General features: G+C 40.9%; 1 protein-coding gene across 1 annotated transcript in view; it reads right to left on the bottom strand.

The window, feature by feature from the left end:
• Positions 1-3,770: 3,770 nt before the first annotated feature.
• Meiob (meiosis specific with OB-fold) overlaps positions 3,771-18,777 on the bottom strand; it is a 34,064-nt gene continuing 19,057 nt past the window's right edge. Inside the window, exons 8-14 of the mRNA XM_051167745.1 lie at positions 17,481-17,533; positions 17,293-17,388; positions 13,474-13,572; positions 11,798-11,951; positions 8,891-9,074; positions 7,201-7,287; positions 3,771-4,367 (exon numbers count right to left, since the gene is read on the bottom strand). Coding sequence (XP_051023702.1) covers positions 4,257-4,367; positions 7,201-7,287; positions 8,891-9,074; positions 11,798-11,951; positions 13,474-13,572; positions 17,293-17,388; positions 17,481-17,533 — 784 coding nt within the window. The 3' untranslated portion in view covers positions 3,771-4,256. The remainder of the gene's footprint in view (positions 4,368-7,200; positions 7,288-8,890; positions 9,075-11,797; positions 11,952-13,473; positions 13,573-17,292; positions 17,389-17,480; positions 17,534-18,777) is intronic.

Raw genomic sequence — 18,777 nt, 5'->3', positions numbered from 1 at the left:
GCCTACCAAGGCTTGTGCCACAACCCCTCAGATGTTATTTATGTTTGATTAAAATATAAAACAAAAATACACTTAAAAACATGACCTATGAGCCAGGCACAGTGGCACATGCCTTTAATCCCAGCACTTGGGAGGCGCTGGCAGGCAGATCTCTGTGAGTTCAAGGCCAGCCTGGTCAACAAAGTGGATCCAGGACAGCCAAGGCTACACAGAGAAACCCTATCTTGAAAAACCAAAACTAAAAATAAGATATGAGAGATTATAGTTATCTTGTTCTGATGTCTATTATTTTCTATGAAAGATATAAAACTTGATAAAAAATAGTTGTGAATACTTGTGAAGACTCCTCTGGATAAAGAATGCATGCACATGTACATACATGGTGTCTCTGCTACTTGCTACATACTGTGTATGGAACAAATAAATGCACCAAAGCATAATCTACAAAGGAAAAGTCATCTGTCACCCAGCATGAACCCTATAGCTTGGCAGAAACCAGTTCCAGGAGCCTACAGGAAGACATGGGCTTTGGTGCTGACGTGGGATGTTTCTTCCTGTTTGCATACATGCATTTTGGCTAGTCTACACTGAAATTTCAGATATCAGTTGATCTCTCCCTTGATTTTAGTTAAAAAGCAAATTTTGACTGATTTTGTAACTTTATTCACATAAAAGTATAAGATAAGTTTTGAAAGGTGGCTTGTTGCTGGGCCTTGCAGATTCCTCTACCACTAGCAAGAGCTTGCACATAAGAGCAGGTGACAGTTTGAACCAAGACTAAGAGAGAAGGTAACCTTGGTTGTGAGCAGGTAATTTAAAGCCCTCTTCTGGCCACACTGGTACTCAGCTGTGCCAGGGAACAGCGTTGCCAGGGCACTCACCAGGAAAATGTCTCTATTAGGTGGTAGAAGCCAGGGTGAAACAGCCAGCATAGTGAAAGACCCTTGTCAGCGGAACCAGGCTGGGACTTACAGACCTGCCCTGGCCCAGCAGCCCCTTACATGGCAGAGTGGGATCCAGTGAGGGGACACCATTGTGGTTTGGGTCAAAATTGTTTGGTTGCCCCTTCTGGACTTCTGGAAAGTGACTGGATAAGAAAGCTCTGATATCATCAATGGATTAGTTCATTAATGGGCTGTTGGGAAGGTGTGAAATGAAGTCACAGCAAGCATGGTGATACACCTTTCTAATCCTAGCACCTGGGAGGTAGACACAGAGCATCAAGGAACCTTCAGTACACAGTTCAATACTATCCTGAAAAACCTCAGTACTTAGGAAGTTGAAGCAAAAAGGATTATAAAGTTCAAAGCCAGCCTGCCACATAGGAAGAAGACCTTGTTGAATACAGAGAAAGAGAGGAAGTGGGACCCAGCAGAAGGAAGGAGTCCTTCAGCATGTTGTTGGGAACATGTGGAGGAATGTCTTGAGTGGATATAACAACTGTCAATAAAGTGCTGTTTAGCCAATCAGCTGGGCAGAAGGATAGAAAGTGGAAGGTGGGACTTCCTGGAGAGGGGGAGGAGCCAAGGATTGACTGTTAACAGGGAGAGAGGACAGTGGACAGTTGACAGGGAAGGAGGAAGAAGCCTCTGAGGACCAGATTGGCAAGTGCTTGGGATATATGTATGTTATGAGGTTTAGAATAGTTTATGAGTAGATTAGAATCAGTTTAGATTCTGCCTAGTGTAGTGCTCGCAGCTTTAGTTTCAGATTCTGTGTCAGTCATTGGCTTCCTAGGCCAAACCAATACAATTTATTGTAACAAATTGGCGCCCAATTTTAATTCTTTGTACTACTCAATTTTATCACAAGAATATACATCCTAGGTTCAATAAATAGATAAGGTAAAATATTTAGATAAGGTATTCAAAAACCTCAGAGACCTACAGAATATGGCATTTAAAATTTTTTTTGTTGTTTGTTTTGAGGATTCTTTGAAAATGAGACAGGATGACTCCTGGCAACACCCAGCCTGCCTCAAAGAAGGTAATGAGCATTGAGGAACCTCCTTATGGAAATAGCTTCAGATGTGCAAACCAGCCACTGGGCAAAAATGTCTTTGTTTTCTGCCACAGACAGAATTCTGCCTGAAATGGGCAAGCTTGGATGCAGGTGGAGTTGATAGCCAAACTCTGCTAAGACAGGGTAGGCAAGTCCTCAATAGTCCCTGCTTCACAAATATGTCTGTCAGATAAACTGGACCACAAGGCTGGAGATGATGTTCCAGTGTGATAGTTTTGAGTGACTGTTCAGGCAGCAAAGTGTCCCTGTCATTTTATCATTTTGGAAGCTGTTAACCTGCACTTCCTGTTTACTCAGCTAATTAATTTTATTCCTTCTCAAGTCTCTGATGGGGTTGAAGGCAGCAAAACATGAGTATAACATAAATATGAGTTTTGTGGTTCTTGTGTGTGTATATTGTATATTGGTGTAATAATATAAATGTATAGGTAAGAGTTTTGTTTGTTGGAGACAAGGTTTCCCTGTGTAGCCCTGGCTCTCCTGGACTTGCTTTGTAGGCCAGGCTGGCTTTGAATTTACAGAGATCTGCCTGGCTCTGCCTCCCAAATGCTGGGATTAAAGGCATGCACCACCATGTCCAGCTAGGGTTTTTTTTTTTTTTTTTTAATTAGACTAAAAATGGGAATTGTGGCGGAATGTCTTGAGTAGATGTAACAACTGTCAATAAAGCGCTATTTAGCCAATCAGCTGGGCAGAAGGACAGGAAGTGGAAAGTGGGACTTCCTGGAGAGGGGAAGGAGCCAAGAATTGACAGTCTCCTAGGACAAGATTGGCAAGTGCTTGGGATATGTGCATGTTATGAGGTTTAGAGTAGTTTATTTTAGTTTACAAGTAGAGTAGAATCAGTTTATATTCTGCCTGGCATAGCACTTGCAGCTTTAAAGTAAATTTCAGACTCCCTGTCAGTTATTGGCTTCCTAGGCCAAATCGATACAATTTATTGTAACAAACACCTTATCCTCTCTCTGCTTCCAAGTCTCTATTAATGTGAACAGCTTTGCTCTGCCATGTGCAGCCTGTCATGGTATTCAGCCTCAGGGAAAATTAATGGGCAAAGGGACAATGTCTGGTATCATGAGCCAAACTAACCGCATCTTCCTTTAAGAGAATTTCTTCTGGATGTTACTACAGCAACAGAAAGCTGACTAACAAGCCCATGGCCACTCTCAGTAAACAGCAGACCTGAATCCTGCCCTAGCACCCTCACTTTTCTTCTCCCAGCCAGGCTACTCCAACTCATCTCTCCTTCCTTGTCACCCTGATGGCTCACGTTGTTTATATAATCCACATCTCCCTCCCAAGAAGAATGGAGGAAGCCTTTTACCAGTTCCATCTTGCTTTTCTAGATCAAGTCCTTCACTGTCTCATTCATCAGCTCAGCTTAGACATACGAGAATCACCAGGCAAAGCTCACTCATGTCTGCATATAGTAAAATCCATAGAAAACACTGAATAATGCACGTGCACCTTCCAATACCAGCTTCATAAGAGAGTTCAGTGTACTCACTTTTTGGTCTTGTGTCCAACCCTATGCAGGACAATGGATCAGATGTGAAGTTTGCAATCAGTGCTGAGCTAGGGTGGGTCTCACAGAGGGGCCGGTGCCTGAAACACATGTCTTAGATTCCTGTGGATCTGAGCACTGTGCCCTGAACTCCTACAAAGAAGAATGGATGAAAAGCAACTGCCACCCTAATGTCTTGAGAAAATTCCCTCTTCAAAGTTCCTGGGACTCATACATCACTCCTACAGCTCTTGAAGCTGCTCTCCTCCCTGCTGACTCAGAAGTGCCAAGCTCGCGTCTACAAGCCTTTGCTTGTACAGGTAGCTCCAGAGTGTCATCACCAAAGCCAGGCCAGCTCCTGCACGGGCTTGCCTTCTCTCCAACATAAAAATATTTCACTGTGTCCTGTCAAGTGATGTGTGCCACCACACTACAGCAAAGACATTCTGGGAAGTTTTAACCTTCTTCCAGAGACAAAGAAATGGCTCATATCTGTGAGGAAGATCAAGCATGTTTATTACTGTACATAAGCAAATATTTTCCAGTGTGAGAGAAGACAGGGTAAAGCTAGTAGGAATGGTCTTCCAGGAGCTAAAGGAGACAGTGACAATCTAAGAAATAGTTTTACTACTTTTAGCCAAAATGCAATTTTACACATAATTCTCAAACTAACATTCCATTTTAAGAGTTAAATATCTATATTTTCCATATTTTGGAACAAAGCCTGGTTTTAAGTGTGTCCTTGTCCAGCAAGTTTCCTGCTTGCCTCAGTAGGATCTGCAAGCTTACAGGAGAGTATGCTAACTTTCAGTCCACCCCTTGCTCTGTGTGATAAAATCAACTGAAGGAGAAAAAGAGACAGAAGGTTAGACTTTATATATACATATTGGTTTTTTGAGACAGGGATTCTTTGTGTAGCCCTGGCTGTCCTGGAACTCACTCTGTAGACCAGGCTGGCCTCAAACTCATGGAGATCCACCTGCCTCTGCCTCTGCCTCTCAAGTACCAGGATTAAAGGTGTGTGCCACCACTCTGTGACTGTGACAATCATTGTAATTGATATATGAGAATTATAGGAAATATTTCATCTTTATAGGCAGAGTTTTGTTTTGGGTTTCTTTAAGGCAGAGTCTCTTATAGCCCAGGATGCCATCAAACTCCCTGCACGGTTGAGAATGAAGAGGAACTTCTGGTATTTCTGCCTCTACTGTCCAGGTACTAAGATCAGTTAGCTGGCACACTTGACCAATTTTCTCAAATAATAAGAATTCTCACATTTATATTTTTGCTTGTTTGAGACAGGCTCTTGTGATTTGCTATTACACATGCTGGCGTCCAACTCCTGGCCTCAAGCAATTCTTCTGATTTCCCTTACCAAGTAGACACAGGCTTAAGCTACTGTACTTGGCTCATAGGCTCTGGTTTTTATTGTATATTTTGGGTACTATAGTCATGTTATATGTGTTCAAGATCTTTCATGAATACAATTTAGATATCTTTTATTTTCTAGGCCTATAGCTTACTGGTAGAGTCTTCACTATGGGATTCCATCATAGTCCACACACACACACACACACACACACACACACACACACACACACACACACAAATTCATGTTTGTAATCCCAGTAATTGGAAGACTGAGGCAGGAGGATAGACTTGAACTTAAAACCAGTCCATCGTGAGGTCAAGCCCAAAGGGAAACGCTATCTCAACAAAACAAAACAAAACAGCCGGGTGTGGTGGCGCAGGCCTTTAATCCCAGCACTCGGGGAGGCAGAGGCAGGCAGATCACTGTGAGTTCGAGGCCAGCCTGGTCTACAAAACGACTCCAGGACAGCCAAGGCTACACAGAGAAACCCTGTCTCAGAAAAAAAAAAAAACCAAAAAACCAAAAACACAAAACAAAACAACAAGAACAACAAAAACTCAAAAAATAAAAACATATGTTTTTTACATGTATCAGTGTTTTGCCTGCATGTCTGTACATCACTTGCATGTCTGGTGCCCTTGGAGGCCAGAAGAGGGTAGACTAGAGTGAAAGACTGTTGTAAGCCCTAACATGGGTCCTGAGAATGAACTCAGGGCCTTTGGAAGAGTAGCCAGTGCTCTTAACACCTTAGCCATATCTTCAGCACTAACCCACCCCAAATACAATCTTTTAAACATATGTTTTGGAAAGGTCCAATATCCTTTTACTTGAGGACAATTTGATGTACATGAGTCAAATCTGGAAAACTTTATAAATGTTTCAATAAATTTAAAGTGATCAAACAGGGCTAGAGAGATGGCTCAGTGATTAAAAACACTTGCTGTTCTTGAAGAGGACCCTGGTTCACTAGATGGCACACATGTAGGAGCTAACAACCATCTGTAAGTCCATGGGGTCAAATGCCCTCTTCTAGTCTCCACAAGCACTATACACACATACTTAAAGACATATGTGCAGGAAGAACACCCATACACGTAAAAAATATATAAATTGTTTAAAATTACCAAACTCATTAGTAAGGTCATGTGTGTTCTTATGATGATGGAATAGAACATTTTGTGGTCCCAGATAAATGTGGGGAGAAGCAGCATATGACTAACTTCTCTCTCGTAGGGCCTGGTACCCATGGTTACCCAAACCTCAAATGCAGGCTCTTGACCTGGTGAGAACATTACTGACCCTGAGTCTGCAATCTATTCAGATTAATCTTGAGAAAAAGACTATTTGGAAATATTATAGCCTCTATTAGGCTGCAGTGAAACTGAAACAGCATTCACACAGACCTCAGAAAGGGTCATCAGCTTTATATCAAAATGCTGACACTTCGACTCCCATTCTCTGCCATTTGCAGAGACCGAGAGGACACCTCTAATGGTATGTGTGGTCATGAACATGTTTGTAATTTCCTCAGTATTAAATTATAATTGAATAAATATCAGCAAATACAAACTAGAGCTCATTAACTCCTAAGATTACAAAAGAAAACACTAAAAAGCAAAGCAGGAAGGAGGTAACACTGGCTGTGGTCCTCTCACCAGTGACCTAGACAATGGGCCAAAGAGTTTGTCACACACTCCCCTGCCTTCCATAGCTTCAATACGGAGATGCTCCGATCCTCTAATACTAGAGAATGTCTCAGGAGTCAGTGCTGGCCCTTCACAGCTGTAGGACCAGTTAACTTACAGGAGCTGAGTGAAGTGAGCACATACATGGGGATTGCATGGGCTGAGGAAAGGTCAGACTGGAGTTCACAGCATCTCTCTGTCAGCCCAGACACAAGACACTGAGCTGCTACTTTATAACCGTCTCACTCATCAAAGAGCAGAGCCACAAGGCAGGCAAGACTGGGGACAGTCTAGTGGTTAGAGATGTCTGTTGCCTTGTCTTGAAGTCACCATTAAAGTGCATTTTCTTCACTGGCCTATTTACTGTCATTGATAACTGACTCCCTTTATTCTATGACTTTTCCATTGTTTCTTTGACAGACAAAAACCTTTTGTACATCTCGAATTAAGCACTGTTAATGACAACACATTCGGAAGCTGGGCACCGCTTGATGCTTGAGCACTTGCTTAGCATACGAAGCATATCCTCAGCTCTGAAAAAAAATTCTCCTATGAAGATTTTTTTTGTTGTTGCTTGAACTTACTTATAAAATAACACTACTCTAATATATACTCACTTTTAAATAAATTTTGCTTCTTTCCAAAAGAAACTGCCATTTCAGTTTTGTTTTCTGCTCACTTGTCATTACAAGAAACTCATTTGTCTGGTTAAAAAAAAACAAAATATCAAGTAAGTGTTTTAAAAGTAGACATAGATAACTCATTTGACAACACTGTGAAACACACTTGACCACTAGAAATGAAATTTTACTTACAGCATTACAGCTCAAGTCCTTTGACAGGGAGATAAAGAAAGAAAAACTATCACCAGAATCAGTATAGCTAGTCAAGGAAAAATTCCTCCCAATGAATTGGCTCAGAATTCTGAGCCAAAGTTTAATGGTGTCATGATCTGTCTTTTTTTTTTTTTTTAAGATGGGGTCTCGTATAGCTACAGACTCACTGTGTACCCAAGACTGGCTTTGAACTCATGATCCCCTTTCCCTACCTCACAAGTGCTGGGATTACAGACATGTACCACCATGCTCAACTGTGACCTGGCTTTAACAAACATGTTCCTGTCCCTACATATTTGCTGCTGTTCTGTAGGTGCAGGACAGAGGCACAATGTGAACCAGTGATAGAGTGGGCAGGGGAAATATGGCCAGTGCAGGCTCTAGCACAGCCTCTGCATGCCTGGTCAGTATCTCCACTATGCTTTGCCCATGCTTGACTATATAAAATGCAATATTTAAGCTGGCAGTGGTGGCACATACATTTAATCCCAGAACTCAGGAGGCAGAAGCAGACAGATCTCTGAGTTCAAGGCCAGCCCGGAGTGAGTTCCAAGGACAGCCAGGGTTACACAGAGAAAGCTTGGTTTGAAAAATAAAAACAAAAACAAAAAACGCAGCCAGGCAGTGGTGGTGCACACCTTTAATCCCAACACTTGGGAGGCAGAGGCAGGCAGATCTCTGTGAGTTTGAGGCCAGCCTGGTCTACAAAGAAAGTTCCAGGACAGCCAGAGCAGTTACACAGAGAAACTTGAAAAACAAACAAACAAACAAACAAAAAAAGCCCAGTCTAAGCTGCACAAAGGACACTGTCCTAAAATGTCATATTTAGTCTTCTGTTTTGCTGAAGGCCTGTCATTACTCATAATAGTAAAATTAGCTAAAAATGTAATAGATCATATGTTCACTAAAATTAAATTATGTTTAGGTCTGGAGAGATTGGTCAATGATTAAAAGCACTTGCTGTTCTTGCAGAGAACCTCAGGATCAGTTCCCCGAACCCACATGGCAGCTCACAACCATCTTTTTTTGTTTTGTTTTGAGACAGGGTTTCTCTGTGTAGCCTTGGCTGTCTTGGACTTACTTTGTAGACTAGGTTGGCCTCAAACTCACGGAGATCAGCCTGCCTCTGCCTCCCCCAATGCTAGGATTGCAGGCGTGTGCCAGCATACCCAACTGCTCACAGCCATCTTTAATTCCAATTCCAGAACATCAAATGCCTTCTTCTGGCCTCTATGGGCACCAAACAGGCATGTAATGTACAAGTATACATGCAGCAAAATCCACACACATAAACTACAACATTAAAAAATGTTTTAAATGTTTCAAATATATGTTTAAACCAATATGACTTTTCTCAAGCTCTCTTGATTAGTTTCTATCAAATGTTCAACAAAATAATTTGTAGTTTTAAGAAAGACTATTCAAGAATATCAGAAATATTTCTAGCTATTTCTTCCTTTCTGCTGTTTACCGTGCAGCCCAGCGTTTCTTCAGCAACACTTCCTGTGAGACTGCAGGAATGGAGTGTTCCAGTGTGGTCAGTAAGATCAACCAGCACATCAAAACTGAGAAAAAAAGATTTAAATCTGGAAGAATCTTTGTTGCAAATTGTACATGTGTTGGAGGCTTCATTTACAATATAACCACAGCTGGAACTGAAAAGAAACAAAAGTTATTCAAGAGATAATAATCCTCAGAGACAAATCTGATCTCTAGCAGAATTCTCTCTTCACATTCTAGTAACATTATAAGATATTCTAAAATCCCACAGGATTTCTCTTTACCATGAAACTAGATATGCAAACCCACTCTGTGACAACACATATACACAAATGACTCCTTGTAAAGCTGGGAACTTGGATGAGGTGATGAGATTGATGAATTAACTATCCTGACCTACTGTGACCTGAGACATAAGGCATACCTTGCAAAATTAAACCTTTAGGGTGCATTGGACAAAGGGTAAGGAAGATCTCTCTCTTGTTTGTACTGATTGAGAATTGTTTTGTGGGTTTTGTTTGTTTTTTATTTTATTTTTCTTTTTTTCAAAGATTTATTTATTTATTTATTTATTTATTTATTTATTTATTTATTATGTATGTATACAGTGCTCTGCTTGCATGTACACCTGCACACCAGAAGAGGGTATTAGATCACATTATTGATGGTTGTGAGCCACCATATGGTTGCTGGGAATTGAACTCAGGACCTCTGGAAGATCATTCAGTGTTCTTAACCTCTGAGCCATCTCTCCAGCCCTTGATTTTATTTTTCAAGACAGGGTTTCTCCATGTAGCTCTGGCTGGCCTGGAATTTGCTCTGCAGACCAGACTGGCCTGGAACTCAGAGATCCACCTGCTTCTGCCTCCCAAGGGCTGGGATTAGAAGCCAGTGCTAATACCACCTAGCAAAAACTGTTTTGTTGTTTTGTTTTGTTTTTAAAGTAGGGTCTCCTATAACACAAGCTGGCTTTGAACTCCTTATCTTCCTGCCTCCACTTCCTAGTGCTAGGATTACAGAAGGACACCAATACACCAGGCTCAGTTTCTACATTTTTAACTTTGTGTGGCTCTCAAGTTAATCTCAATTTAAAATTCAGTTATAGAGCTGGGTGGTAGTGGCTCACGCCTTTAATCCTAGCACTTGGGAGGCAGAGGCAGGCTAATTGATGTGAGTTTGAGGCCAGCCTGTTCTACAGAGTGAGTTCCAGGACAGCCAGAGTTATTACACAGAGAAACCCTGTCTCAAAAAACAAAACAAAACAAAACAAAACCAAAAAGAAAAGAAAAAAAGAAAGAAAAGAAAAAGAACCCCCCCAAAATTCAGTTATAAAAATTTGTAGAAGACTTTCATAATAAAAATTTGGATGTTTCTTTCCACACATTATTTGACTAAAATTAGTAAATGTCTTGAGCTTTACTTTCTAAGCAAGGTAATAACTAAGGATGGAAGTCAGATATGTTATACATTGAAAGAAATTTAAATACTGTTCCCATATTGCTGTAAGACATGACAAGCAAATCTGTTTTCTGCCTAATTATTAAACAAGTTTGTCATCCCAGTGAAAAGTTTCAAACAATATTATCATTTCTGATGCAGAAATATGATCTAACTTTAAAAACCAGGGTGTTTCTCTGTGCCTCTGTCTCTGTCTGTCTGTCTGTCTCTCTCTCTGTGTCTCTCTCTCTTTCTCTCTCTCTCTCTCTGTCTCTCTCTCTCTCTCATTGTGCTGAAATTGAACCCAGGGCCTTGCTTATACAAGGCAAACACTAACCCATATAGTTCTACCCCAGAACTGAAAGTCAGCTATCTTTGAATCTGTCTTAGAGTTTCTATCGCTGTGACAAAACACCATGAGCAAGCCAAGCTCACACTTTTAATCCCAGCACTTGGGAGGGAGAGGCAAGCAGATCTCTGTGAGTTCAAGGCCAACCTGGTCTATGAGGTAAGTTCCAGGACAGTCTGAGGTCATTACACAGAGAAAACTGTCTTAAAAAACAAACAAACAAACAAAATCCTCACCATGACCAAAGAGCAAGTTGGGGAGGAAAGGGTTTATTTGGTTTGAACTTCCACACTGTAGTCCCTCATTGAAGGAAACCAGAACAGAGCCAGTTGTGGTGGTGCATGCCTTTAATTCCAGCACTCAAGAAGGCAGAGGCAGGTGGAATGCTATGAGTTCAAGGCCAGCCTAGTCTACAAAGTGAGTCCAGGACAGCCAGGGCTATGCAGAGAAACCCTGTCTCAAAAAACCAAAAAAGAAAAAATGCCTAATTTTAGATAGGAATTTTCTCAATTGAGGCTCCTTCCTTTCAGATAACTCTACTTTGTGTCAAGCTGACATAATTCTTTTGTTTGTTTGTTTGTTTTAGTTTTTTTGTTTTTTTGGGGGGGGTTGTTTTGTTTTGTTTTGGTTTGGTTTTTCGAGACAGGGTTTCTCTGTATAAGAGCCCTGGCTGTCCTGGACAGTGCTGGGATTTTGGTATTTTGAGACAGGGTTTCTCTGTGTAACAGCCCGGCAAGTTGACATAATTCTATCCAGCATATAATTTGTCATGAAAACCTTTAATTATGGTTTATTTATATAAAAACTTCTTTCATATAACCACTGTTAAGGCAAAGAATAGCTTTAACTACTATAGTGTTTACTTTGTTAACAGTAATTTTTAAAATTTATTTATTTATTGTATATGAGTGCTTTATCTGCAGAAGAGGGCACCAGATCACATTATAGATGGTTTTGAGCCACCATGTGGTTGCTGGGAATTGAACTCAGAACCTCTGGAAGAACAGGCGGCTCTCTTAACCACTGAGCCATCTCTCCAGCCCAGTAATTATTTTTAGAAACATGAATTTGTTAAAAATAATGTCTACTTACCATCTATTTCTAACTACTTTGGTAGTGTCATCATCAATGTTCAGTGTAGAAATGTAAGCATAAAGGATGCCATAGAAAGGATCAGATTTTCCTTCATTTTTCATAGCTTTTACTTTTAACTGTTCCACTGTATAGACATCAACTATTGTGTTTACTAAAAATAAAAACAAGCATTACAATTCCATATATGTTCTAAGAACAAAGGATTACATCCCAATAGAAAAGCAGATGATGGGAGCAAACGTAGAGACCCTCACCCAACCAATAGGCAGAGCTCTCCTTCTGAAGAGGGAAGGATTGCAGGAGCCAAAGGGGTCGAGGATACCAGGAGAACAGGGCTCACAGAATCAGCTAAGCAGGGGGCTCACAGAGACTGAAGCACCAATCACGGAACATGTATGGGTGCATACTAAGTCCTCTGCATATATGTTGTGGGTTTTGTGGGACTCCTAACAGTAGGAATGGGGGTGTCTTTGAATCTTTGCCTGTTCTTGGGACCCCTTCCCTCTTGCTGGGTTGCCTCACTCAGCCTTGATAGGAGGGTTTGTGCCTAGTCTTACTGCTTCTTGTTATGCCATGTTCCATTGATATGCCTGACAGGCTGGCTCTTTTCTGAAGGGAAACAGAGGAGCAGTGGATGTGAGGGAGAGGGGAGGTGGGGGTGGCGGAACTTGGGAGGAGTGGAGGCAGGAGGTTGTGGTCAGGATGTATTGTATGAGAGAAAAAATAAATAAAAAGAAAGAATTTTTAAATTTTATTTATTTATTTATCATGGATACAGTGTTCTGCCTGTATTTTACACCTGCAGGTCAGAAGAGGGCATCAGATCATATTATAGATGGTTGTAAGTCACCATATGGTTGCTAGGAATTGAACTCAGGACCTCTGGAGGAGCAGTCAGTGTCCTTAACCTCTGAGCCATCTCTCCAGCCCAAAAAGTAAGAATTTTTAAAAATTTAAAAGTAGGAAGAGTAGGTCATGCAAAAGACTCATCCAGAACATCTGATATATATATTGAACTCAGGGTCTCATGAATACTATACTTTCTTGCCAAATTCTGTGAGCATTACACTTGCCTGAGAAAAGAGTTGTTAATGCTCTCAGATTGATTAATATTAATATAAGTGCCCCTATTAAAAAGATAGGGGCTGGAGCGATGGCTCAGTGGTTAAGAGCACTGGCTGCTCTAGCAGAAGACCTAGGTTCAGCTCTCAGTGCCCACATGGTGGCTCACAACCATCTGCAACTCCAGTTCTAGGGAATTCACCACCCTCTTCTGGCTTCCATGGGTACTCATGGCACAAAGACACACATGCAGACAAAACTTCCAAATATATATATGATAAAATTTACAACTTTTTAAAAGCCAAGTGTATTGGCTCACAGTTTTAATCCCAGCACTATGGAGACAGAGGCAGGCAGATATCTGTGAGTTTGAGACCAGCTTGGTCTATATAGTGAGTTACAGATCAACCAGAGCCACATAGTGAAACCCCGTCTCAAACCAAACAAGCAAAAAACAAAATAAATGATATCAAAAGAGGGGCTAAGAATGTAACTCAACGCAACAACATTTGCTTAGAATGTATGTTTGAGGGACCAGGTTTGACACCCCCGCCACCAATGAAAACTAATCTCTCTCCCAAACTCCCTCTCCCATCTAAAAGGTCACTTACAGTTTATGGATTCTTTCAAATAACTGTCAATTTCATCAGCCATATTTGTGTCTTTATTTTCTCTTATATAATTCAGGAGAATATTGGCTTCTGGTATATCTTAAATTGAAAACAATAAGGAAAAAGCCAAGTAATTATCTTTTAAATTACTACAAAACATCTAAAATGGTTTTGTTTGTTTGTTTGGTTGGTTGGTTGGTTTGGTTTTTTGAGACAGGGTTTTTCTTGTAGTCCTGTCTGTCCTGGACTCGCTTTGTAGATCAGGCTGGCCTCAAACTCACAGAAATTTGCCTGCCTCTGCCTCCCGAGTGCTGGGAATATGGGCATGCACCACCATGCCCGGTTTAAAGTGGTCTTAATTGTAAAGCATTGCACCACACAAGAAGGTAATCCAATAGAGTTATTATAAGCCATTAATACTGAGCAAAGTGAATCAACATGGAGAGATGTTGCCAGCTGTTGCTAGTGAAAAGGGCAGATGTATAAAACTATGTGGTATAAGACTCTTAAACTGTGATGGGCATTGTAGCACATACTTGTAATCCCAGCACTCGGGAGGCAGAGGCAAGAGGATCTCTGTGATTTGAGGGCAGCCTGGTCTACAGAACTAGTTCCAGGACAGTCAGGGCTACAAAGAGAAACCCTGTCTTGAAGAAATAAATAAATAAATAGTTTGTGTTGAAAAAATAAAAAGATATTGTTAGCTCAGAACCCTCCTGTGTCAGACTCCTCAAGTGTTCGGATTATAGACATGCATGACCATGGCTAACTTATTTTTGTTGGCAGTGGGGGTTTTGTTATGCCTGTTTTTTGTTGCTCTGTTTTTGTTTTTTGTTTTCCAAGACAGGGTCTCACTATATAGCTCTGGCTGCCCTGAAACTATGTAGACCAGGCCAGCATGGGACTCACAGAGTGCTCCCTGCCTTTGCCTCCCAAGTACTGGATTTGAAGGTGTGAACCACCAGGCCTGGATCCATGGCTAACATTTAAAACATTTAAGTTTGAGGTCATCCTGGTCTACAGAGCAAGTTCCAGGACAGCCAAAGCTACACAGAGAAACCCTGTCTCAAAAAACAAAAAGTAAAAAACAAAACAAAAAAAGCTCTGTTTCTCAAATTGGAATAGGAATTTTCTCAGGAGTAGTTAGGTGGCATGCTAAAAGGCAAGGGCGTCACTTTGAAAGAGTCTTCACTTCACTTCCAAGACCTCGCCTTCCAGCATAACTGTCTTTAGTAGCAAAATCCACTTGACCATTCCACTGCTTGTTGTGATAGTGCCTAGACTCCTCTACCTTCCTTAGGCACATGTAGGAGTTTCCCTCCTGTTCTCATTACATGTGTCCTATTACTATTCTCAAGTTGAGGGTGGACTCCTCATGAACAAGGGTTGTGCATTTTCATCTTATATTCCAATATCCAACATCATGACTGTCCTTACATTCATCTGACCTTACACTATCTCCTGCCTTGTTCTAGAAAAGACTGAAGTTATTTACATTGTTGGTACATAACAAGTATTCTATGAGTATTTGTAAATTAATGGGTAAATGAAGAAATGTTTTTGAAGTCCTAATAGAACTGCTGGTCACTGAAGTGGAGCAATAGCTAAGAGGGCTGCAGCAACCAAATCAATCAACACCTTAAAGATCATGGCACAGACTGTTGGTAGGGAAGACAGAATTCCCTTCCACTCTAATGAATACTCTCTCAAGGCAGAAAGAAGGCAACATGCTGTTGCAGGATATTTGATCCCAATGTGATCCCTGAGGTTGTGAACTGTAAAGACTTGTCGTTGATCCCACTGTAAACCCTGAGATTGTACTGTAAATCCCTGGTTCTTGTCTTGAGTCCAAACACGCCTTTAATGCAAGAACTTTCTATTTATTGTAAACAGGTGATTAAGTGTGTTTCAGCCAGCCTTACATACATCTTTAATCCAAGATCTATCTGTTCATGGGATTTAATAACATTAAAGCTAGGTCAAGAGGTGGAGCAAGGGAGTGTGGTGGTACATGCTTGTAATCCCAGTACTAGGGAGGCAGAGGCAAGAGGATCTCTGTGAGTTCGAGGCCAGGCTGGTCTACAAATCAAGTCCTGGACAGCCAGGACTACACAGAGAATCCCTATCTCGGGGGGGGGGGGGGGGGGGGGGGGCGGCATAGCAAGAAACTAACTGATGGGGTTAAAGAGTAGGAGGGACTTTTGAGTGAGGGGTATTTAAACAGTGTGTAGAAGTAGAAGGAGTCTTTAGTCTTTGGGATTTAGCACATTAGCTTGGGATTTAGCTTAGCTCTCTAGCTCTTGAGCTCCTCAGCTCTTTGGCCTTTGGCTTTTGGGGCTTTGAGCTAGCAAGCCTTTGGCCTTAGGTTTTTTGGCCTTTTCCTCCTGGACTGTTAGCTGAGCTAGTGAGCCTTTTGGGCTTCTCCTTTGGGACATGATGTGAATAGGAAGTTCATCTGGGTTCGTCTCTGCCTCTCTGAACTAGCAGGTTTTTCACCACAATATCTGGCTCCTAAGTCTTTATTGGTAAAATGGAACAATCTTGGGATTTTCAGTTAAAACAATATGTTATCAGGGATAAATATCTAAGCTATTTAGAAGTTCCTCATTCCCACAAAGTAGGTAGGTGTTTCCCAGGAAATTAAAGTATATCATATTTAAAACAAGCAGCCAAGTTTAAACACCTTTACAAATATCTTACTAAATGTATGTCCTTGACAAAATAAGTAAAGAACTCTGTTGTACAACATAGTGTCTATAGCTAATAATACCATATAATAGGATAGTATGCTACATTCAATTTTTTAAAAAAGATTTCTTTTTGTACACCTTTAATCCCAGCACTTGGGAGGCAGAGGCAAGTAGATCTTTGTTTCAGGCTAGTGAGTACTACACAGTAAGACCCTATCTCAAAAATAAATAAATAAATAAATAATAAGTAAATAAGGGGATGTGCCCAATATTTTTTTTTCTCCAAAGCTGAGGACCGAACCCAGGGCCTTGCGCTTGCTAGGCAAGCACTCTACCACTGAGCTAAATCCCCAACCCCAATGTGCCTAATCTTACTGCAACTTGATATACCATGTTTGGTTGATATCCATGGGAGGCCTGTCCTTTTCTGAGGAGAAATGGAAGAGGAATGGGCATAGGGATAGAGGGGAGGTTGGAGGGAGGGACTTGGAGGAGAGGAGGGAGGGGAAACTGCAGCTGAGCTATAATAGTAATAATAATAATATATTTAATTATATGCAGATATGTATGTCTGTGTGCAGGGGTATATGCATATGGGTGTAGGTGCCCACAGAGGTCAGAAGAGTCTGTCACACCCTCTGGGAGTTGCAGATGGTTGTGAGCTGCCTGATGTGGTATTGAGAACCAGAGTCAGCATCACACTCTCTTAGCTGCTGAGCCTCTGGGCTGCATTCCTAAAGAGTACTAAGAGTGTAGATTTTAAGTGTTTTCACCACAAAAGGGTAAATATTGTGTTGTGGTTTGGATATAACATAGTCCCAAAGCCTTATTTGTTGCAGGATTGGTCCCAGGCTGCTGACATTATTGAGAGGTGATAAGTACATAAGAATGCTGACCTCATCAACGTATTCATCTATTAATGAATTCATAGCTTAATGGGCTATTAGGTGGGGCCTGGTTAGAGGAAATCATCAGGGATGTGTCTTTCCACTTCTTGCTCTTCAGCCACCATTAAGTAAAGAGCTTTAAAAAATTTTTAACCTGCACTTTGATTGATAAATACATTGTACAAATATTGGCATATGTCCATGATCACCTCTAAATAAATGAAAAACAGAAAGTGCTTTACCTGGATTAGTTGTGATAATGGTTTTTGAGATTACTGTTGCTGCCATGCAGTTCTGAAATTTGTTAAAATTTATTCTTACATCTGAGGCAAATATTACTGTTTTGGGGAAAAGTCATTTTTAAAGTTAATATATGAGGATGAAAAGGACAAATATTTTAACACAATCATAAATCATAAAATTATAAGACCTGTTTCTTGTGGCATCCAGCTCTGTGCAAGTAGAATGGACTCATTATCCCAACTGCATTTGTTTTAGAAGAAGTGAACAAAGTGAATATGTTAGAAAAAGCTGGCAGTGACATATTTACATCTCCCCTCAAAAGAACCCCCAAAACAGAAAAAACAAAACCCACAATTTCCAGGTAAGCAAAGAGGTTAATAATTTATACTTTCTTTATGTATTATTACTCTGTGTGTATGTGTGCATGTGTGCACTCACGTTTGCAGTCAGGCCACAACATAAGGCATGGAGGTCAGAGGACAGCGTTGGGGAATCCGGTTTTGTTTTGTTTTTTTTCTTCTACCTTTTTATGGGTTCTGGGGATCAAATTTTGGTTGCCAGGTTTGCACGGAAAGTGTCTTTACTGGCCAAGCCATTCCCGAGGCACAAGACAATGTGAAAAGTTGTTTTTCAGCATGTACTAATCTCTAACATCTACTCTACCAGCTCTTTATTTGCCCAGCACTTGGATACTTAGAAATGAATGATTCAGCTGGGCGTTGTGGCACACACCTTTACGGAGGCAGAGGCAGGTGGATCGCTGTGAGTTCGAGGCCAGCCTGGTCTACAAAGTGAGTCCAGGACAGCCAAGGCTACACAGAGAGACCCTGTCTCAAAAAAAAAAAAGAAAAAGAAAAAGAAAAAAAATTGAATGATTCAAGGTCCAAAATCTTTCAAGTCAAACCTTCTAACTATTACATCTGAGTATCCCAAATGGATACACAGCACAGAACACTTGATTAGGAGATGGCACTTGCAGGCAAAGGCAGCAGGAGTCATAATCTTCAGAACTTTAGAGTATAGACTATTCTCCTGGATACCAGTGAGTCTTAAAAAGTTTGACTTGTCCCTCATCAGTAGACCCCTCCCAATAAAACTGTACTTGAGATGAAGCAGAAGGAAAGAACATGTCATAGTGAAGTACCTCTAAGGGATTCTATGCCATCTAAGGTTGCATACAGAAAAATCTAGGTCTTCGAGAGAGACGCTAATTTTTTTCTTTTTTTTTTTTTAAAGATGTATTTATTTATTAAGTACACAGTGTCTTGCCTGCATGTACACCTACACACCAGAAGAGGGCACCAGATCTCATTATAGATGGTTGTGAGCCACCATGTGGTTGCTGGGAATTGAACTCAGGACCTTTGGAAGAGCAGCCAGTGCTCTTAACCTCTGAGCCATCTCTCTAGCCCAGAAGCTAATTTTTTCAAGTGTCATTTATCTCTTATTATTGTACCTCTTGATATGATTTTTGATAAAACAAA

The sequence above is a fragment of the Acomys russatus genome, chromosome 25 (genome assembly GCF_903995435.1).
Source record: "Acomys russatus chromosome 25, mAcoRus1.1, whole genome shotgun sequence".
NCBI lineage: Eukaryota > Metazoa > Chordata > Mammalia > Rodentia > Muridae > Acomys > Acomys russatus.
This window is presented reverse-complemented; position numbering and strand designations above follow the sequence as displayed.